This window comes from Neophocaena asiaeorientalis, unplaced genomic scaffold (assembly GCF_003031525.2).
Source record: "Neophocaena asiaeorientalis asiaeorientalis breed wild unplaced genomic scaffold, Neophocaena_asiaeorientalis_V1.1 scaffold134, whole genome shotgun sequence".
Lineage (NCBI taxonomy): Eukaryota > Metazoa > Chordata > Mammalia > Artiodactyla > Phocoenidae > Neophocaena > Neophocaena asiaeorientalis.
The window spans coordinates 23,322,610-23,340,024 of record NW_020185339.1 but is presented as its reverse complement, the minus strand read 5'-3'; the positions used below and the strand labels follow the sequence as shown (position 1 = coordinate 23,340,024).

General features: G+C 58.8%; 3 protein-coding genes across 3 annotated transcripts in view; 2 read left to right on the top strand and 1 right to left on the bottom strand.

The window, feature by feature from the left end:
* NXPH4 (neurexophilin 4) overlaps positions 1 to 6,069 on the top strand; it is a 10,268-nt gene extending 4,199 nt beyond the window's left edge. The window contains exon 5 of the mRNA XM_024736393.1: positions 4,540 to 6,069. Within this exon, the coding sequence (XP_024592161.1) occupies positions 4,540 to 5,403 (864 nt within the window). The 3' untranslated portion in view covers positions 5,404 to 6,069. The remainder of the gene's footprint in view (positions 1 to 4,539) is intronic.
* Positions 6,070 to 8,674: 2,605 nt separating this feature from the next.
* Positions 8,675 to 13,600, top strand: SHMT2 (serine hydroxymethyltransferase 2). Its single transcript, XM_024737014.1, has 12 exons — positions 8,675 to 8,802; positions 9,790 to 9,987; positions 10,484 to 10,563; positions 10,744 to 10,944; positions 11,240 to 11,321; positions 11,408 to 11,530; positions 11,656 to 11,795; positions 12,102 to 12,267; positions 12,462 to 12,561; positions 12,647 to 12,802; positions 12,883 to 12,990; positions 13,113 to 13,600. The coding sequence occupies exons 1-12, from the start codon at positions 8,770 to 8,772 to the stop codon at positions 13,238 to 13,240; spliced, it is 1,515 nt and encodes a 504-aa protein (XP_024592782.1). The 5' UTR covers positions 8,675 to 8,769; the 3' UTR covers positions 13,241 to 13,600.
* On the bottom strand, positions 13,255 to 17,415 carry COXFA4L2 (cytochrome c oxidase hypoxia associated subunit FA4L2). Its single transcript, XM_024737015.1, has 6 exons — positions 17,384 to 17,415; positions 16,361 to 16,794; positions 15,951 to 16,175; positions 15,500 to 15,588; positions 14,641 to 14,701; positions 13,255 to 14,517 (listed from the first exon to the last, which is right to left on the bottom strand). The coding sequence occupies exons 3-6, from the start codon at positions 16,005 to 16,007 to the stop codon at positions 14,461 to 14,463; spliced, it is 264 nt and encodes an 87-aa protein (XP_024592783.1). The 5' UTR covers positions 16,008 to 16,175; positions 16,361 to 16,794; positions 17,384 to 17,415; the 3' UTR covers positions 13,255 to 14,460.

Sequence of the window (17,415 nt, the reverse complement as noted above, 5' to 3'; positions counted from 1 at the left end):
AGCCTCCCCCTTCCCCTCGCCTACCCCTCCTCCACCTCCACCCCGCCCACTCCCCCTCCGGCTCCAGCTTCGGGAAATTACATCCCAGCTCCGCGGCTCCCACCCCCCCACCGCGCCCCGGAGCCCGCGCCTTTATAGGCACATTTATTGCAATAATAAAGTGAGGCGCAGGGCTGGGGGCGGGGGGCGGCCGTTCCCGGGGGGACTGCGCCGGCTCTGGGAAGCAGGGAAATAAAATAAAATAAAATAAAATCAAAATTCAGATAACGGTGAGCCTTGCGCTGCAGGCCACGAGCAGGCGGGCAGGCGGGGCTGAGGGGGAGGAGGCGCCCTGCCCAAGGGCAGAGCCCGCCCCACCGGCGATCCCCGCCCCCTCACGCTATAGCTATAGTAGGGTCTGGAAGGAGGTATCTTCGCCTCCACCTGCCTGGCCCCCTCCCATAGCCTGATCCTGCCGGTCTTCTGCCTTTTCCTCTGACTTGTCTCCCATACCTGTCCTCAGCTCCTGTCTCCCTGTCTCTTATCTCCTTCCTTGTCCCGCATTCCCCATTCTAGTCCCCATTCACATTCCCCATCCCCAACTCCATCCCCTGGGTCCCTACATCCCTCAGTATCCCTGTCTCTGCCCAATAACCATTTCCCATCCCCCGTTTCTGTTCCCACCCCCATCTCCCGGTCCCTACCCCACTGTCATCTTCCCCAATGCCCATCCCTCATCCACCATCCCTGTCTTCCTCCATCCCCATTTTAGTTCCCACCTTGTTCTGTTCCCCCATCTTCATTCTCCTGGCCCCTATCCCATCTGCATCCAAGTCTCTGCCCAATGCCTGTCCACCATTTCTGATCTCTTCATCCCTGTTCCAATGCCTGTCCTTGTTCCATCCTTATCTCTGCACCATATACCTGTGCCTGCTCAGTCCCCCTCCATCTCTGTCCCAGTCTTCACCCCAGCCTGTCCAGTCCACCCCACCTCTGTCCTCACCCCCGTCTCTATCCCTGGTTCCCAGCCAGACCCTGGCTATTTCACCCGCCCTGACTGCGGTGCCCGCACCTCTTTCTAGGTGCAAGGGTTCAGTACGCTATTCCCTCTCCTTCCCCAGCCCAGGCCTGGAGCGCTCCACCTCCCCAACCACAGGGTGCCGTCCCCTCCCCCAGTCAGAATCCTGAACCACCCCGCCTGACCCACACAGCAGGAGAGAAGCCACCAACAGGTCTGGAGGCCTGGGGGAGGTGTGCCCTGCAATGCGGCTGGGGGGCCGACAGCCTGATCCTCCCGCATTCCCAGCGGTCCCGTCCCAAAAGAGCCCCCACCCCCACCCCAGTGGAGTTTGTTCAGCAGCAAAAGGCAGCCTCAACTCCCCTCCGATGCGTGGGCTCGCTGCCTTGGGGGCAAAGCACTCCTGGCTCGGCTCCCGCCCCGCCAGGGCCCGGAGGCGTCTGGTGAAGCGCACCCCCATCCTCACCCTCCCACTCCCTCCTGCCCCCCTAAGCCGACAACCAGGCTAGCCTCTCCCCTCCGCAAATGTCACTGCACCCAATTATCTTAATTAAACCAGCTCTGAAGTGAGGGGGACCCTTCCTCAGACAACACCCTGCTCCCACTCTCATTCGTAGAGGGGGAGGGACAGCACCGTGGATTCTAGGCAAAGACGGACTCCCCTATCACCTTGCTTTCCCCTCCCTCCCAACCCCACCCACGGTTGGAGACAATCTGAAGGATAGAGGGAAAGTACCACAGTTAGACAGACAGACAGAAACAGAGAGAAAAGCAGAATCACAGAAGGAGAAAATTAGAGACAGAGTGAGGAAGAGACAGAGACAAAAAGAGACGGAGAGAGGGAGAGAGAGAGAGAGATGGATAAACAGTGAGAGGGAGAGGGAGAGGGAGAGCAAGAGAGGGAGAGCGAGCGTGCGGGCAAGGAAGCCAGAGGGAGGATTTGATTTGATTTGATTCCATGTTCCCATTTCTCGGCTCGTTTCCTCGAAGACTCTCACCCCTCCCTGACTGAGCTCTCCGCACAGGGTGGCTCCGGCCGCCCACCGCCCCAGCCCCGCACCTCTTGCCTTTTATCTTGGCTGTGTGCAGCAGCGGGTGGGGGGCGCGGGCGCCCAAAGCCCAGGGATTTGCCAGGATCAGAGAAACGCAGGCAGCACTTTGGGATCAGAGTGGGGGGACACCTGGCACCCCTCACAGCCCAGCCAAAGCGCCTTGCCTCTCCCAGCCCCTGCCTGGGAGGAGTCGCTGGACTGAAGCAGTCGACAGGTCCTGCACTGGGTGCAGGACTTATGGTGCTGCTGGGGTGTGCTGGGAGGGGATAGCTCAGAGGCATTCGGGGTCATAAAAGCAGGCTTGAGGGCCGCTGGATGCCCTGGAAAGAGCTAGTGGTTGGGCCCAGAGGGGTGAGGAGATTAGGTGTCAGAGTTCAAACGACACGCCCCCAACCATTCTTTGACTTCCCCTGGAAGCTTCACACACTCCCTCCTCCAGGGCTCAGGCCCTGCCCTCTCTAAGCCCACCTCCTGGGGCCTTGCTCCCTCCTCCTGGAAGGCCCTCTCCCCTCCCCCGTGGCCCTGGACCCCTTCCCCTCAGCCCCTCTCAGGCCCACCCTCCGGGGGTTAGCTGCCTGCTCAAGCTTGTCAGTCTGAGTCAATCACTCTTGATGCTCCCGCCCCCCTCACCTGAGCTGGGAGGAGAGATGGACGGGAGGAGGAATGAGGGGGGCGATAAATATGTATGATGAGCGGGTGGCAGCGGCATTAATAACCCGGGATCGCAGAGCTGCGGGAATGGGGACCAGGCGGTGGAGATTCTAGCCCAGCAGCTTGACTCTGCCATTCCTGTCCCTTGTGGACACATGGTGTATGCAAACAGAGGGGGACACCCATGCCGCCTGGCCTCTTTACCTACCCAAAGCTCACCCTGCAGGCCAGTGGGGGACACCCCCTCCCCAGACCATTCATATACAACTCACACATATGCACCCCCCAGGGGAACAGAATGAGACCACAGTTGTCATATCATCGTGGACACACTGACACACACCCTTGGGGAAGAGCTTGACACATGCACAGAGGATGATAGGAGCTCACACAGGGAAAGTGACACCCTCAGTGAATCACACACAGCCACCCTTAGATATACAGCCAATCCAGGCATACAACTACACCAGCCACACAGATGCAACTACCACAAACTGAAACACAGCCTCACTCAGATCAACACACACAGACAGACAGACACAGCCAACCCAAGCACATATGCAACCCGGACACCTATACATAGCCATCACAGACTAGTACAACAGACATGCGGCCACCACAAGCAGGCAGACACACATAGCACAGCCTCCTCAGACTGATACACAGGGGCATACAGGTACACACACACACACAACCACCATGCACAGGCAGACACATACACACCCATCAGCATAGGTTGAGACGAGCACACGCACGCACACACACACACACACACACACACACACACAGAGTCATCACTCCAGGCAGGCAGGCACATATGTACAACCCTCTCAGGCTAACAGAAATACAACCACCCCAGACTGACACACGCAGTACTCCCTGCCCCCCAAGCCGAACCCACACGCAGTAAGGGCCACACTGAATGGCCACAGCTAGCACAGTCTGACTGACACACTCTGACATGCACAGCTCCTCTCCCTCTCCTCGCTGGAGCAGCATCTCCATATTTCTTCCTCTCGCTCTCTCGCGTCTCCTTCACTCCCGGCCACCACCCCACACACCCACACACACCCCCGCTCCGCCCCAGATAATTGATGGCCCGGGCCTGCCTGGGCAGCTCTCGCCTCTGGATCCATCTTGTACTCCCCCATGCTGTCTCCCAGATCCGTGGCCACCTGAGACACACGGAGACGGGTAGGGGCAGGCAGGGGGTGGTCTTCCAGCACGCTCCCAGCCCAGGGAGACCACCAGGCGGCCTCCCCCACAGCAGGAGTGCTGGAGGCAGAGAGGGGTGCCCACGTAGCTCCCAAGCCTCAACCAGAGCACCCGGACTCTCCGCTGCTCTCTGCAGCTCCATTGGTTTCCCTTGCTTCTCCACACAAGGGAGTAGAGGCTGAGGCCCGGGTGAGGACCCTGGTCTTGGCAAAAGTGTCGGGAGGTCTCACTCTTTCTTGATGCTGGACATTGACAGTGGTCATGGCCTCCCTTTGCCGGAGTCCAGCTTCTCCCTGGCCCATTACTCCCGACCAAGCCCGAGTCCACAGCTCCACTCCCTATTCAAACCCACATTGGCTTTGGCCTTTTTGGCTTTCTCAGCCCTCATCAGAGTTCTGAGAACACAAGGATTCTCAGTGTCATTTCACAGATGTAGAAATTGAGGCGAGACCACACAGCTTGAAAGGGCTGCAGGCCCACTCAAATGCGCACTCCCTGAGCAACTGCTCCGGGCGGCCCGATTCCATTTGGTTTCCTAGCAGCTGTGGAGAGGGACAGGCGTGGCCCTGGCGGGCGGCCCCAGACAACCCCAGCGGCTCTCTTTTCCTCTTTCTTCGTCCACAGGCCGTCAGTGCCCAGATACCAGAGTCCGGGAGGCCGCAGTACCTGGAGCTGGGCCCGGCCACGGCCGGAGAGGGAGCCCCTGGCCATCGGCTCCCGGCGCCGCCGAGGTCCAACGACGGCCTGGGCACCGCCCGTGCCTGGAGCTGGGCCTGGCCGGCTAACCACACCCGGACACTGGCCCGGGCTGGGGTGGCGGGGGCCCCCGTGCAGCGCACCAAGAGAAAGCCGTCTATCAAAGCGGCCCGCGCCAGAAAGATTTTCGGCTGGGGGGACTTCTACTTCCGGGTGCACACTCTCAAGTTCTCGCTGCTGGTGACGGGTAAGATAGTTGACCACGTGAACGGTACCTTCAGCGTGTACTTCCGCCACAACTCGTCCAGCCTGGGCAACCTCAGCGTCAGCATCGTGCCGCCCTCCAAGCGTGTCGAGTTTGGGGGCGTCTGGCTGCCGGGGCCCGGCCCCCACCCTCTGCAGTCTACGCTGGCCCTGGAGGGGGTGCTCCCTGCGCTGGGGCCTCCGCTGGGGCTAGCGGCCGCGGGGTCGGGGCTAGGGGGCACCCTCGGGGGCGCGCTGGCGGGTCCGCTTGGGGGCGCGCTGGGAGTGCCCGGGACCAAAGAGTCACGCGCTTTCAACTGCCACGTGGAGTATGAGAAGACGAACCGCGCTCGCAAGCACCGCCCGTGCCTGTACGACCCATCGCAGGTGTGCTTCACCGAGCATACGCAGAGCCAGGCCGCCTGGCTCTGTGCCAAGCCCTTCAAAGTCATCTGCATTTTCGTCTCCTTCCTCAGCTTTGACTACAAACTGGTGCAGAAGGTGTGCCCAGACTATAACTTCCAGAGCGAGCACCCCTACTTTGGATAGCGCGCCCCGCCCTCGCCCGGGCCGTGAGCTTCCCGCGAAATCCCGGACTCCCTAAGTGGGACCTCTCCCCGTACCCCGCAGCTCCTGTGGCCGCGTCCACCCTTTCTACTCTGGGGCGGAGAGGAACAGCCCTCCCGGGGACCATCAGTCTGCGCGGGTCCCCTTTTCCTTACTGGGAGTGCCCACGAGGCTGGGGGTAGCCCCCTTGGCTACAGCCCAAAGTGGAGGAGCAAGAGCGCAGCCCCAGAATAGGCGGGGCTTGGAGGCGGTCCCAGCGTCTCCTGCGTCCACATTGGGTCCTCTTTACGCCCTGGCGCTGGGCTGGATACTCCCCTTGTCCGCAGCTTTAATAACGCCTGGCCTGGCACCCTCATCCCACCCTGACTTTCTTACCCCCAGGTACTTGTCTTCCACCCTGTACCCACGTAAAGACCATAAAGGCCTATAAACCGTGGCCTATTCCCATCCCCTCTGCTTGCCGTATGCCTGTCCCCCTTTCCCCGAAACCCCAATAATTAGGGTAGCGGAAGCAGAACTCCTGGGCATAGGCGATCGACCCGGCCCCTGCCCTCCGCCCGCCTCCCTCCGGTCCTTGCCATCCTGCTCCACCTTTCTGGCTGCTTCCTCTCGGTGATGTTTTTTTTTTTTCCTACACCAAAACAGACGGGAAAGGGAACAAAATAAAGTGAAATCCAATACGCGTCTGTGTGAGACCTTTGTAGGGAAGTGGGTGGTGATGGTGTGGGTTTATGTCTGGCAGAGATCTGGCCAGGGCCTCCTTCCTCGGCGGCTCGTGGGGAAACTGAGGCAAATATTGACGGAGCTAGCACCTTGGAGGTCATCCAAGACCAGATCAGATACAGATGAGGACGACCCTTGGGGGTTGGAGCCCTGCCTGAGGTGGGAATTTTCCTCCCAGAGGTGGGTGAAGTGAAGCTGCCGAAAATAGGATGGGGATTAGACCTGACAGCGGACCACCAGCGGGCTATTTTGGGGGAGGAGGTATAAGGCCTTGAATGGGATGGAGATGTAAGGGACAGCGTAGGCAGAGCGCTGACAACCTGCTAAGCTCCGCGGGGTTGGCGGGAGGCGGCAGGTGGGGCGGGGGGAGGGGGAACGGTGTTTTCGGCATCTGGAGTCATCGATCTTCCTTTTCCTTCCTAATTCCGTGGGCGCTGAGTTTGCAGACGGTTGGGGGAGGGAGGGAGAGAGGCAGGGAGGCCTGAGACGAGGGGGTGGGGGAAGGGACGAGCGCGAGTTTGGAGAGCCCAGCAGCGTCGCTGCTGCGTGCCGTCTGCAAACGCAAACAAGGGCCCCTTCAGCCAGCTGCCCACCCTCCCCACCCACCCCGCCTCCAGCTCACTCCTGTCGACACAGCTGCTAATTTTATCCGCCCCCAGCCCTGGCCCGGGCGTTAATTGGCTGCGGCTTCATTAGCAGTTCTCAAGCTCAGCCCCACCACCCCCCGCCTCCCCTCGGGACCCCTGACTGGGGCGAGGGAGGAGGTACAGACTAGCTGAGGCACAGAACGACATCTCGTCCTCAGCCTTCCTTCGCCTTGAGTCCTGGGTCAAAGTAAAACTGGAAGAGAGCAGTGTTCTCCGGAGGATTGCCCACTGGCTCCAGCGGGAAACTGAGTCGGAGGTGAGTCTCACCCAGACACACCTGGGAGTGAAAAGTCAGTATGGGGAAAATAAATAGGTGATGGATGGATGGATAACAGGATCAACTGAAAGGAAGAGGAAGGTGGGAAGTGGTTCTGGGTCAGAGATTACAAGAAGGAGAGGAACCCGGCAGACTCCCAACACCAAGCTTATTACTGGAAAAAGCTGAAAGCACCTGAGGCTAGAGTGGGAGGGAAGGAGGTTAGAGCTAACTAAGGGGGACTTCTGAGGCCTGATATGAGAACCAAGTGGGAATGACTGGAATTAGCAAGTTAGCCCATCTGGGCCTCAGTTTCCTCCCTTGTAAAGCAATAATAAAATAGCATGTTCTGGAGATTAAATGAGACTTTGCAAGTGAATAGGCTTTGTGACGGATTGTCCTCCCCCTTTGACTCACAAACCTATCTCCTCCAATCACCATCCTCTCCTCTTCCTCCCCCTGCTCTTAGGACATCTGGGCATCTGGGAGCAGAGTAAGGTGCCTCTGCCTGTAATTGCATTTGTTGTTCACCTCTTGATGGACCGGCAGTCAGTGACCTATTCTGATATTTCCACAGCTATGGCATGCCTAGCATGGTGAAGGGGCGCAATGTGTCTGCTGAATGAATGAATTGTAATGTCGTAAGGCAGCGGTTCTCAAATTCACTGCTTATTAGAATCACTAAGGAGAGGTTTTGTTGTGTTTCAGCGTGAGTGGGCAAATGCCCATTCTTTATGATCCATTGAATTAGAACCTCTGAGGAAAGGCTCCCCACTCATATTTATATCACATTTCCCAGCCAATTCTGATGTCCAGGTTTGGGAACCTACTCCTGGAGGGATCGATGAGTCCCTCCCCTAAAGGATGAGTCCAGATGAAGTCAGGCTACAAGGAAGATCCCTTCCAGCTCCAAGGATCTATAGCCCTAGGATACAAAGAGAGCTCCGTGATTCCTGGAGCAGCAAGAATGAATTGGTAACAAAATTCAACAAGTGCAAGGAAAGGAGGGAGCACCTCAGTCAGCTCCCGGATGTCCCAGGGAAAGAGGTGGGAAGGGGGCCGGGGGGGGGGGGGTTTGGGGGGGGGGGGGGGGGGGGGATGATCCATCCAAGAGCATGTTTACATACAGCCTCATATAATTCCCACATGTTATTTTATTATTGATTTATAAGTGAGGAAAATGCAGCTCAAATAGGCTAATTTGCTAGTTAGTCCCAGAGCTGGAACTTGAACTTGGGTCTCTCACTCTTCCAAACCAGGGTGCTTTCCAGTGCAACAGGGCTCTTCAGCTTGTATAGGAGTCGTTGTATTTCCCAGAGAGCCTAATAATGCTAGGTTCACTCAGTAGACACCCAATAAATTGTTGCTGTCTGGACAACAGACAGGAAAAAAAAAAAAAGAAAGAAAACCTTGAAGAGCTTCAGGACAACGAGGAGATGCGGCGGCACTGGATCTCTTTTCTTTCAGGCAAAAGCTTCTGACCCCGGGGCTACAGACGGGAAACGAAAGTGAAGAAGAGGGAAAAAAAAAAAAAAAAAAACCTACAATTCCCAGAAGACCATAAAGCGTCCACCGTACGCATGCGTAGACCCCGCCCTAATTCTGTGGCTTCCCAGCAGCTCTTTTCGCGCATGCGCTCTCCGATCAGTCTTCTTCCAGCCCCTCGTTTTCCCCGGCCGGAGTTGGTGCCTGGACCTGCTGCGACCTTCATCTCCGGTTGCGATGTTGCTCTTCTCTTTGCTCTGGGCGACTCGGGTAAGAATGGGGCTCCGGAGGCTGGGTGACTAGTAGGAAGTAAGCTCCCCTCGTATCCTAGTTAACTATTCACAAACTTGGGTTCTCTTGGCTTTTAAACGCACGTGGTCTGGGTCCTCCGGGAGGGGAGAGCGGGAGGGGAGAGAGAATGTGCAACTAGGGGGTCCCTGAGACCCCCGGCGCACGCGGGGTGATTGGGGCCCCTCTCCATTCCGGTAACCAGATGCCCCAAGGCCTTGTGACCGCCCATTTGACGTGGCATTAGGGAAGAGAACTGTGGACCCTGTGCTGGCCAGCGAGCGGGTTCCTGGCCTGGACCGGCGAGCTAAGTCTTTCCTGCGAGCTCTGAGCCATGCAAATGATGCAGCTGGTCACCCTTGCTTGTATCGGGGTCCCGCGGCTCTGTGGGCTGGAAGGAGGTGGAAAGAGTGGGGAGCACAAAAGACAAGATGTGGGTTTTGGCTTCCCTGCCAGCAGTCCACCCCCAACCCCGTACACACACCTCTTCCCCAGGGGCTGCTGAAGGTCTACCCTGCCACCTCCGTTGCTCAGGAAACCACCAGCTCGTTGCCCTAACTCTTGCCAGTTTGGTTGCCTCCCACCCTGACTGGGGTATCACTTTTTGAAGGCTCTGCAGGAAGACCATGTGTTTCTGTGGGTGGGGACTGCCCCTGAGTTCCAGAGACATAGGCTTCTAGAGGACAGACTTTGCCCGAGGCTTTGCAGAGTGGTTCAAGGGCAGAGGTGGAGGGAGAGTCTGAGGTGAGGTGAATGGACCGAATCAGAACCACCCCCTGGACATTGATCTCAACCTTGGCTCTAGAACTGGCTTTTGAAGGTGGAGGTGGGAGTGGTGAGAACTAGAACAGACCGACGAGACAACTGGCTGCTGGATATGGAGCCTGAGGTCCTGATAAGCGTGGCTGAGGGTTGTTGACTGTTTTTGTCTGGGCACTTTTTCTTTGACCCTGTCTTTTCCTCCCCCAGCCAATGCGGAGATGTGGTCGGCTGGTCAGGATGGCCATACGGTGCCAGCACAGCGAGGCAGCCCAGACCCAGACTGGAGAAGCAACCAAGGGCTGGTCAGGCCAGGAGAGTCTATCGGACAGTGACCCTGAGATGTGGGAGCTGCTACGGAGAGAGAAGGACAGGCAGTGTCGTGGCCTGGAGCTCATTGCTTCAGAGGTGGGGCCTGGGAGAGGGGCCAGGGCTTAGGCCACCGTGGGTGCTGCAAGTAACAGGTCATCTTCCTGCTATTTCTCCAGCTCTCCCTTTCAGACTCAGGGCCTTCCTGCTGGACCTCATCTTCCTCTCTTCTTACTGACCTCTGAAGCAAAGGCAGGGCCAGTCTGGCTTATGGGATGGGGCATTAGAAAGCTTCCAGAGCCTCCCGGGGCTCCTATAGTTTATTCTGGTCCCTCTTCCATCCCAAGAGGAAAGAGAAGCTTGGAAGCACAGGTTCAACTGGACAGGTGACCTTGCTGGAGACACCTGTCACAGCAGCTGGGTTTCTGAGGATGCTGCTCTGGGCCTGCCCCAGGCCTGGCATGGAATCCTAAATGAACAGAGCTTTCTGTAGAACCCGGCTCCTCCCTGCAGCCTGGGCTCTGGCACGATGGGGCTGTGGGATCCAGGGAAGGGGGCTCAATACCTTCTGACATTGCCCCCTCCCCCACCCCAGAACTTCTGCAGCCGAGCTGCGCTGGAGGCCCTGGGGTCCTGTCTGAACAACAAGTACTCGGAGGGTTATCCTGGCAAGAGGTGAGGGCTAGGCACCAGAAGGCTGGAGGACAGCCTCAGGGATGGTGATCCCAGTGGGGGACACCTGCCTGTACCTTCCTAGTGTGCATAGAGAAGTGGCCTTCCCAGTCCTTTGCTGCTGGTCCAGGGGGATGGTGGAACCCCTTCTCTGTGCCCTGATCTACTCCCCTCCCATTGCAGGTACTATGGAGGAGCAGAGGTAGTGGATGAAATCGAGCTGCTGTGTCAGCGCCGGGCCTTGGAGGCCTTTGACCTGGATCCTGCTCAGTGGGGAGTCAATGTCCAGCCCTACTCGGGGTCCCCAGCCAACCTGGCTGCCTACACAGCCCTTCTGCAGCCTCATGACCGAATCATGGGGCTGGACCTGCCTGATGGGGGCCAGTGAGTATAGATGGGGTGGGTGATGGGCTTGTAGGCAGTATGGGCGTGGGAGAAGAGTAATTTGTTGAACACCTACTGTGTTCCATGCGGATGAAACAGGGCTCTCCCAGTCCTGCAAGTTCCAGTGAATGAGGAAGATAAGACCCCAGAAAGCGGTGCCCAGAGCCATGAGGGTGGTGCCTGCTAGGAGCAGTGTTCCAGGGACCCCGGCCTTTGGAGTGGGGCAGGAAGGGAGTGGCTAAGTCTGAGAGTTATTCCACTCTGAACCTGCCTACTTCCTCTCCTCCCCTCCCAGTCTCACCCATGGCTACATGTCTGATGTTAAGCGGATCTCAGCTACATCCATCTTCTTCGAGTCTATGCCCTATAAGCTGAATGTGAGTGCTCTAGGGTGTGGGGAGGGAGCTGTGAGGAGCTGCCCTGCTTTCTTCTTAGGGCTTTAGCTTTTTGTCTGTCTGTCCAGCCCAAAACCGGCCTCATTGACTATGACCAGCTGGCACTCACTGCTCGGCTCTTCCGACCTCGACTCATCATAGCTGGTACCAGTGCCTATGCTCGCCTCATCGACTATGCCCGCATGCGAGAGGTGAGTGGAGGGCTGGAGTACCTGCCCCTCCCTAAGGGCTGGTGGGGGGTTTTGGAGGAGGGGCAGCCTTGGGCAGGCCTGTCTGGGCCCTCCCCAGGCTGAGGCCTGTCTCTCTACCTGCCCAGGTGTGTGATGAGGTCAAGGCACACCTGCTGGCGGACATGGCCCACGTCAGTGGCCTGGTGGCTGCCAAGGTGATCCCCTCACCTTTCGAGCATGCGGATGTTGTCACCACCACCACTCACAAGACCCTTCGAGGGGCCAGGTCAGGCCTTGCCTCTCACTGCCTTCACTCCCGGGGCGTTGTTGGGCTGGATCTGAGGAATTCATTCCCACCAGAAGCCCTGTCTATGACAGTTCTCCTTCTCTTGCCCATGGCGGCAGTTCCCCGGCAGGGGGTTTGGGGGTGGAGGTGAGGGCTGCTCCCCTCAGCCCCTGGAGTCTAGCACACAGAGCACAACTGTGCTGGACTCTAGAGCCTGTGGGGCTGGGCCAGCCAGCTTCCTCTGTTCTCCCCACCCCCTTGCCCTTTCTTTTCGGCTTAGCTTCTGACCGCCTACCTCCTGCACAGGTCAGGACTCATCTTCTACCGGAAGGGGGTGCGGGCTGTGGACCCCAAGACGGGCCGGGAGATCCCTTACACGTTTGAGGACCGAATCAACTTTGCTGTGTTCCCGTCCCTGCAGGGGGGCCCCCACAACCATGCCATTGCTGCGGTGGCTGTAGCCCTAAAGCAGGTTGGGGAGCCTATTCTTGTGGGGTGGGTGGGGCATGGCCTACAGGTTCAGACCCTGCACCTTGCCAACTGAAGTTGGAGCTGATGGAAGGGAGGTGCCAGGATGGGAGGGGTTGGGATGGGGTCACACTGTGCTGGGGGTGGAGGGGAGAAGGGGCAGGGCTTAAGGCGACAGTGCTGCTGTCTCCTCTCCAGGCCTGCACCCCCACGTTCCGGGAGTACTCCCTGCAGATTCTGAAGAACGCTCGGGCCATGGCTGATGCCCTGCTAGAGCGAGGCTACTCGCTGGTGTCTGGTGAGCCAGGGGGTAGGTGAAAGCCTCTGTACCCTCAGGCAGAGGCCCAGGACTCAGTACTTCCTGCTTACTGTCCCCCCCTCAGGTGGCACTGACAACCACCTAGTGCTGGTGGACCTGCGGCCCAAGGGCCTGGATGGGGCTCGAGCTGAACGGGTGTTGGAACTCGTATCCATCACGGTCAACAAGAACACCTGTCCTGGAGATCGAAGTGCCACCACACCTGGGGGCCTGCGGCTGGGTGAGACCTGGGTTCCAGCAGGGAAGGGTGGCTGCCAGGTGGGCTTGGGCCATGCTGATCCTCTCCCGCCTCTCTCCCAGGGGCCCCAGCGTTGACTTCTCGACAGTTCCGTGAGGATGACTTCCGGAAAGTTGTGGGTTTTATAGATGAAGGCGTCAACATCGGCTTGGAGGTGAAGAGCAAGACCGGTGAGTGGGCAAGCCCTCCCCTGCCCCCACCCAGTTTATATTCACTGTCTCCCCCCTCCTTCAACTGATCGAATGGCCTTCCCCAGAGCTCTGACCACTTTTCTTTTCTCCCCCATCTCTAGCCAAACTCCAGGATTTCAAATCCTTCCTGCTCAAAGACCCAGAAACAAGTCATCGGCTGGCTGACCTCAGGCAACGGGTGGAGCAGTTTGCCAAGGCCTTCCCCATGCCTGGTTTTGATGAGCACTGAAGGCACCTAAGAAATGAAGCGCACAGACTGACGTTTATTCCTCTTCCCCCTACCTGGACAAGTTAGGGGTGGGGGTAACTGCCTATCTTCCAATTTTTTGCTGGAGGAGGGGAAGGCCGCCCACTTTAAGGGAAAAGGCGAGTATAGTTCCCCTTCCCAGGATTTGTAGCTGAGGAGGTTTCTCCTTGTAACAAGACTTAGAAGGAAGAGGCTTGGGGCTTTCTGCCCTGACCTCTCTCATTATCTCAGTGTTATAGACTCCCTGCCCTCTCTTGGGGAGGGGGAGTTGCCCTTGTGAGCCAGAGGAAGGAGTGGGTAGGCACCCTTCTTTCATTTTTATCTAATAAAATGCTGACCTGCCCTGAGCTTCTGTTACTGTGGGAGGGGTCCCCTGGGCCAGGTGGTGATTTGTCTCCCTCAGCATGTCCCTCCCTTCCCTCCCACCACTACCACGAGGACCCCTGGGGCTGCAGTCTCCTCTCCCTCTGATCAGAGCCGACACCAGACGTGATTAGCAGGCGCAGCAAATTCAATTTGTTAAATGAAATTGTATTTTGCCCACGGCTGCTTCTGTTTGATCCCAGGGGACGGAGGGGAGCAGGGAGGGGTGGGGAAGGCAGGGGGAGGCCCAGGTGTGAGGCAGGAGGGGGTGCCCATTGGCACGGGAAGCAGGGGGCTTGGGCACTGGGAGGAGCGAGCTTCACCTCCTTGGGCCTAGGTGCCTCATCACAGGCTGGCTGGGCTGTCGGTGACGAGCCTGGTGGAACCCAGTCGAGCCAAAGTAGCACCGCCCCTGGGCTGGTGCCCAGAGCCTGGGCGAACGTGGGGCCCGCCACGTCACTTGGCACTAAGGCCTCTGCTTGGTCTTGGCTCTCACGTAGGCCATGCTCCACACGTAGTGTGCACCACACCCTGTGAGGCCCGTGGGGCAGGGGGGCTGGCATGGGCCTTTTGGGTTGCCCAGGCTACTGCCTACCCTCCTAACTCCCCCTTCCCTCCCCCCTCGTGGGACTGAAGCTGAGGGTCAGAGGTGCTTCCGCTGCTGGGAGCAAGGGAAGAGGGTAGGGGTGGAGCTGCCTCCCCTCCTCGTGGGAACTGGCCTGTGTAAGCAGGAGCTGGACAGGGTGGCTAGAGTGGTGCCCTGGGGTGGACGGTGGAGAGCGGAAGAAATGAGTAGGCTGGCTGGTGGTGGTTTACATTGACGTGCTCTGCAGCCAGGCTTAGAAGTCTGGTCGGTCTTTCTTCAGTTTCTTATAGTCAGTGGAAACTGCAAGGAACTACAGGAGAGAAAGGAGGGTTGCACCAAGTGCCCCAGGCCTCCCTTTGCTGGGGTAGGAGGCGCCAGCTGGGACCAAGAGATGAGCGGACAGAGGTGCAACCCTGAAGCCACTGGGAGTTACCTTGTACTGGTCATTGGGGCTCAGGCGGTTCCAGGGCTCCGGGTTGTTCTTTCGGTCCCAGCTGTGGAGAGGGAGAGGGAGGGTTAGGGTTTCCTCTTTGGGAGCTAGGACTCTGGAGCCTCAGGGCACCCGCAGGGTCTGCGCCCCCGCCCCAGCACGCCCCCTCTTCCGCGGAGGTGGGGGGCATTTCCCAGAGACTGAGAGGGGAGGGGTCACGTTAGCGGGTGCTGACAAGTGAGACAAGAAGGCTGTCAGCATTGTCAGCCTGTGGCCAGGTGACAGACGTGACAACCCGGCCCAGACACTCCCGCCTGCTCCTTGTCACCCCAGGTTAGCCCCATAGAGCAGAGCGGTGGGAATCAGGCAGAAATCCCGAGGCGCTGGGGTTGTAGTGATGTGCCTCGAATCAGACAACGCCGTGGGTGCTCCTGCGTGCTCAAGGACCCTACACTCCCGCCGCCTCTGTCGGGGCTTGCGGTCTCCGCGCCGCCCCGGCCCCAAAGGCGCCCCCAGCAGCTCACCCGGCCACACCCCCAGCGCTTGGGCGGCGAGACAGAGGTACCAGAAGGCCACCGGCGGCCAGCAGAGCGGCGTCACCATGGCAACGCGGCCGGGATTGGTGCTAGTTCCGCAGCCCAAAGCGGGCCGAGTCGCCAGCCACCGAGGAGTGAGCTGTCTGGTGGGCCCGAGCGAAGGCGGGGGCCTCGCAGGTCAGGAGCGGGCTCCAGCCCCGAGATACCACTTGCCTAGGGATTCCCGCGAGGACCCCTCATTCCCACCATTCCTGGGAGGCCTGTGCGTCCCTGTCTCATCTTGCCCCACCCAGGACCCCTTCCTGCGTCCCAAGCCCGGCCTTTACCAGACGTCGGGGCTGCGCAGCGCGAGTCGCAGCAAGTAGAGCGTAGCGCTGCCCATGCCCAGGCCAATGAAGCCGATCATCGGGATGAGCTGCGGGAAGACAGAGGGAACTTTCAGGGGCAGCCCCCTCCCAATCGCCCTTTACAAGCTTTTCTGCTCGGCCCGCCCGCTCCCCCACTCCGGGTCTGGCGCCCCCTCCCTTCCGTGAGGGAGGACTGGCAGCCTCCCACACCACATTTTTGCCGTAGTCTCCCTCAACCTATTGCGAGTCTGTCTGAGGTGGATTCAAGGGACACGGAGGGCATATTGCAGGGATGGATTGAGGGCACCCTGAAGAAATATTAGGAGCTTTGGGGGAACTAGGCAAGAGGCAGGGTACTGGGAGATTTGGGGGTTGCCAGGGCAGCTAGAGAGTTAGAAGGTAGAATCATGGCTCCTGGGACCAAACTCACCCCGGGATGTCTCTTGATCTGCCGGTAGAAGCGGGCTCCGAGGCTGGTTCCTGCCATGTCGCCTCTTCAGTGTCTGGTCCTCTCCAGCGTCCCTGCTCCCTTGCTCCTCCTGGGGTCCCGCCCCTCTCTGGGGAGGGGTCAGCCCAGCCCAGCCTGGCCCAGCCCGGCCGCTTCATCAGACTTTCCCCGCCCCCAATCTCTCTCTCTACGGCAGTTCCAGGCTCGCTGGGAAGAGAATTGTTGGGGAACAGGGGCATTTCTGCTCATCCATTCTCCACTCCAAGGGGTCAGACCCTGGCCCATGGGACATCATCATGCTTTGGGCTTTGGGCTGGTCCAAGGGAGAGGCCTCTCAGACTCTGACTCACAGACTGACTGAGGGGGATCCGGAAGTGGGAGGAAGGACTCACCATGGGACAGGCAGACAGACCTCCAGCAAAGTGCAGGTGGGAGTGTTCACAGGTGGGACCAGGAGGGGCCAGGAAAGAATGAGGACATCTGTAATGCTTCCCTGACACCCCTAGAGCCACCCAGGAGCTGGCAGGTCTTGGGGGCCCTGGTTCTGTCTCCATCCACAGTATAGTGGGAACAGCAGGGGGACAGATAGACCAACAGCACTAAAGCTGCCCCAGCTGCTCTAGTCCTGGGTGGTTTCTTCAAGTTGCTTTCTCCAAGTTGTGTTGTGATTAGCCTGGAACAGTGTTTGGAGGCCAGGGAAGCCGGGCATTATCTTACACCTGACTCAGAATAGAATAAATCAGTTGGTTAAGTTTGGGGGCTAGAGAGACTTCCTTCCCCTGCCTACCTGGGTTAGCCATCCAAGGAAGCCACGTTCTGTCTCTGGCTGTGATGGAGAGAAAGAGAATGGAGTAAAGGAAACAGCTGAGGAAAGATAGAAAAGATGTTGAAGGAGAAAAGAGAAAAAGACACAGAGACAGAAGCGTCGTAGAGCGATTGCCTCCCTTTACGCGACCAACTGGGGTGTATGAACTCGCGTGTATGCTATGTTGTCAGGGTGGGAAAGCTCACTGCCACCGTCTTCGGGAAACTGGGGTCCTAGGGACCCAGGAGCGCAGCCCTAATCACCTCTCCCCACTCCACGCTAACCTCCATCCTCCCTGCCTCCCCCACTGCTGCCCTGGCAGCCCATCCTACAGAGCTCTCTCACTTCTCCCCTCCAGAGCCTCGTGGTGCCCAGGCAGGGGCGAGCTGTGCACCCACCGCTGTGCCCCTCAGAGCACCGAGAGGGAGAAGCCCCTTTCTGGGGGCCCTCCTGCTTTCGCCCCGAGCTGATACCTCCCCAGCCTCCTGCGCTGACAAGCGCGGCTGTAATTAGGCTGCGGGGTCCCGAGCTCTCCGCCTCCCTCCGGCGGATAATGAGATAAAGTGTCAGAGACACGGCGAGAACAAAGAGACAGAGACTCAGTGCTTACGTGTGTGGGGGACGGCGGAGGGCGACTGACGG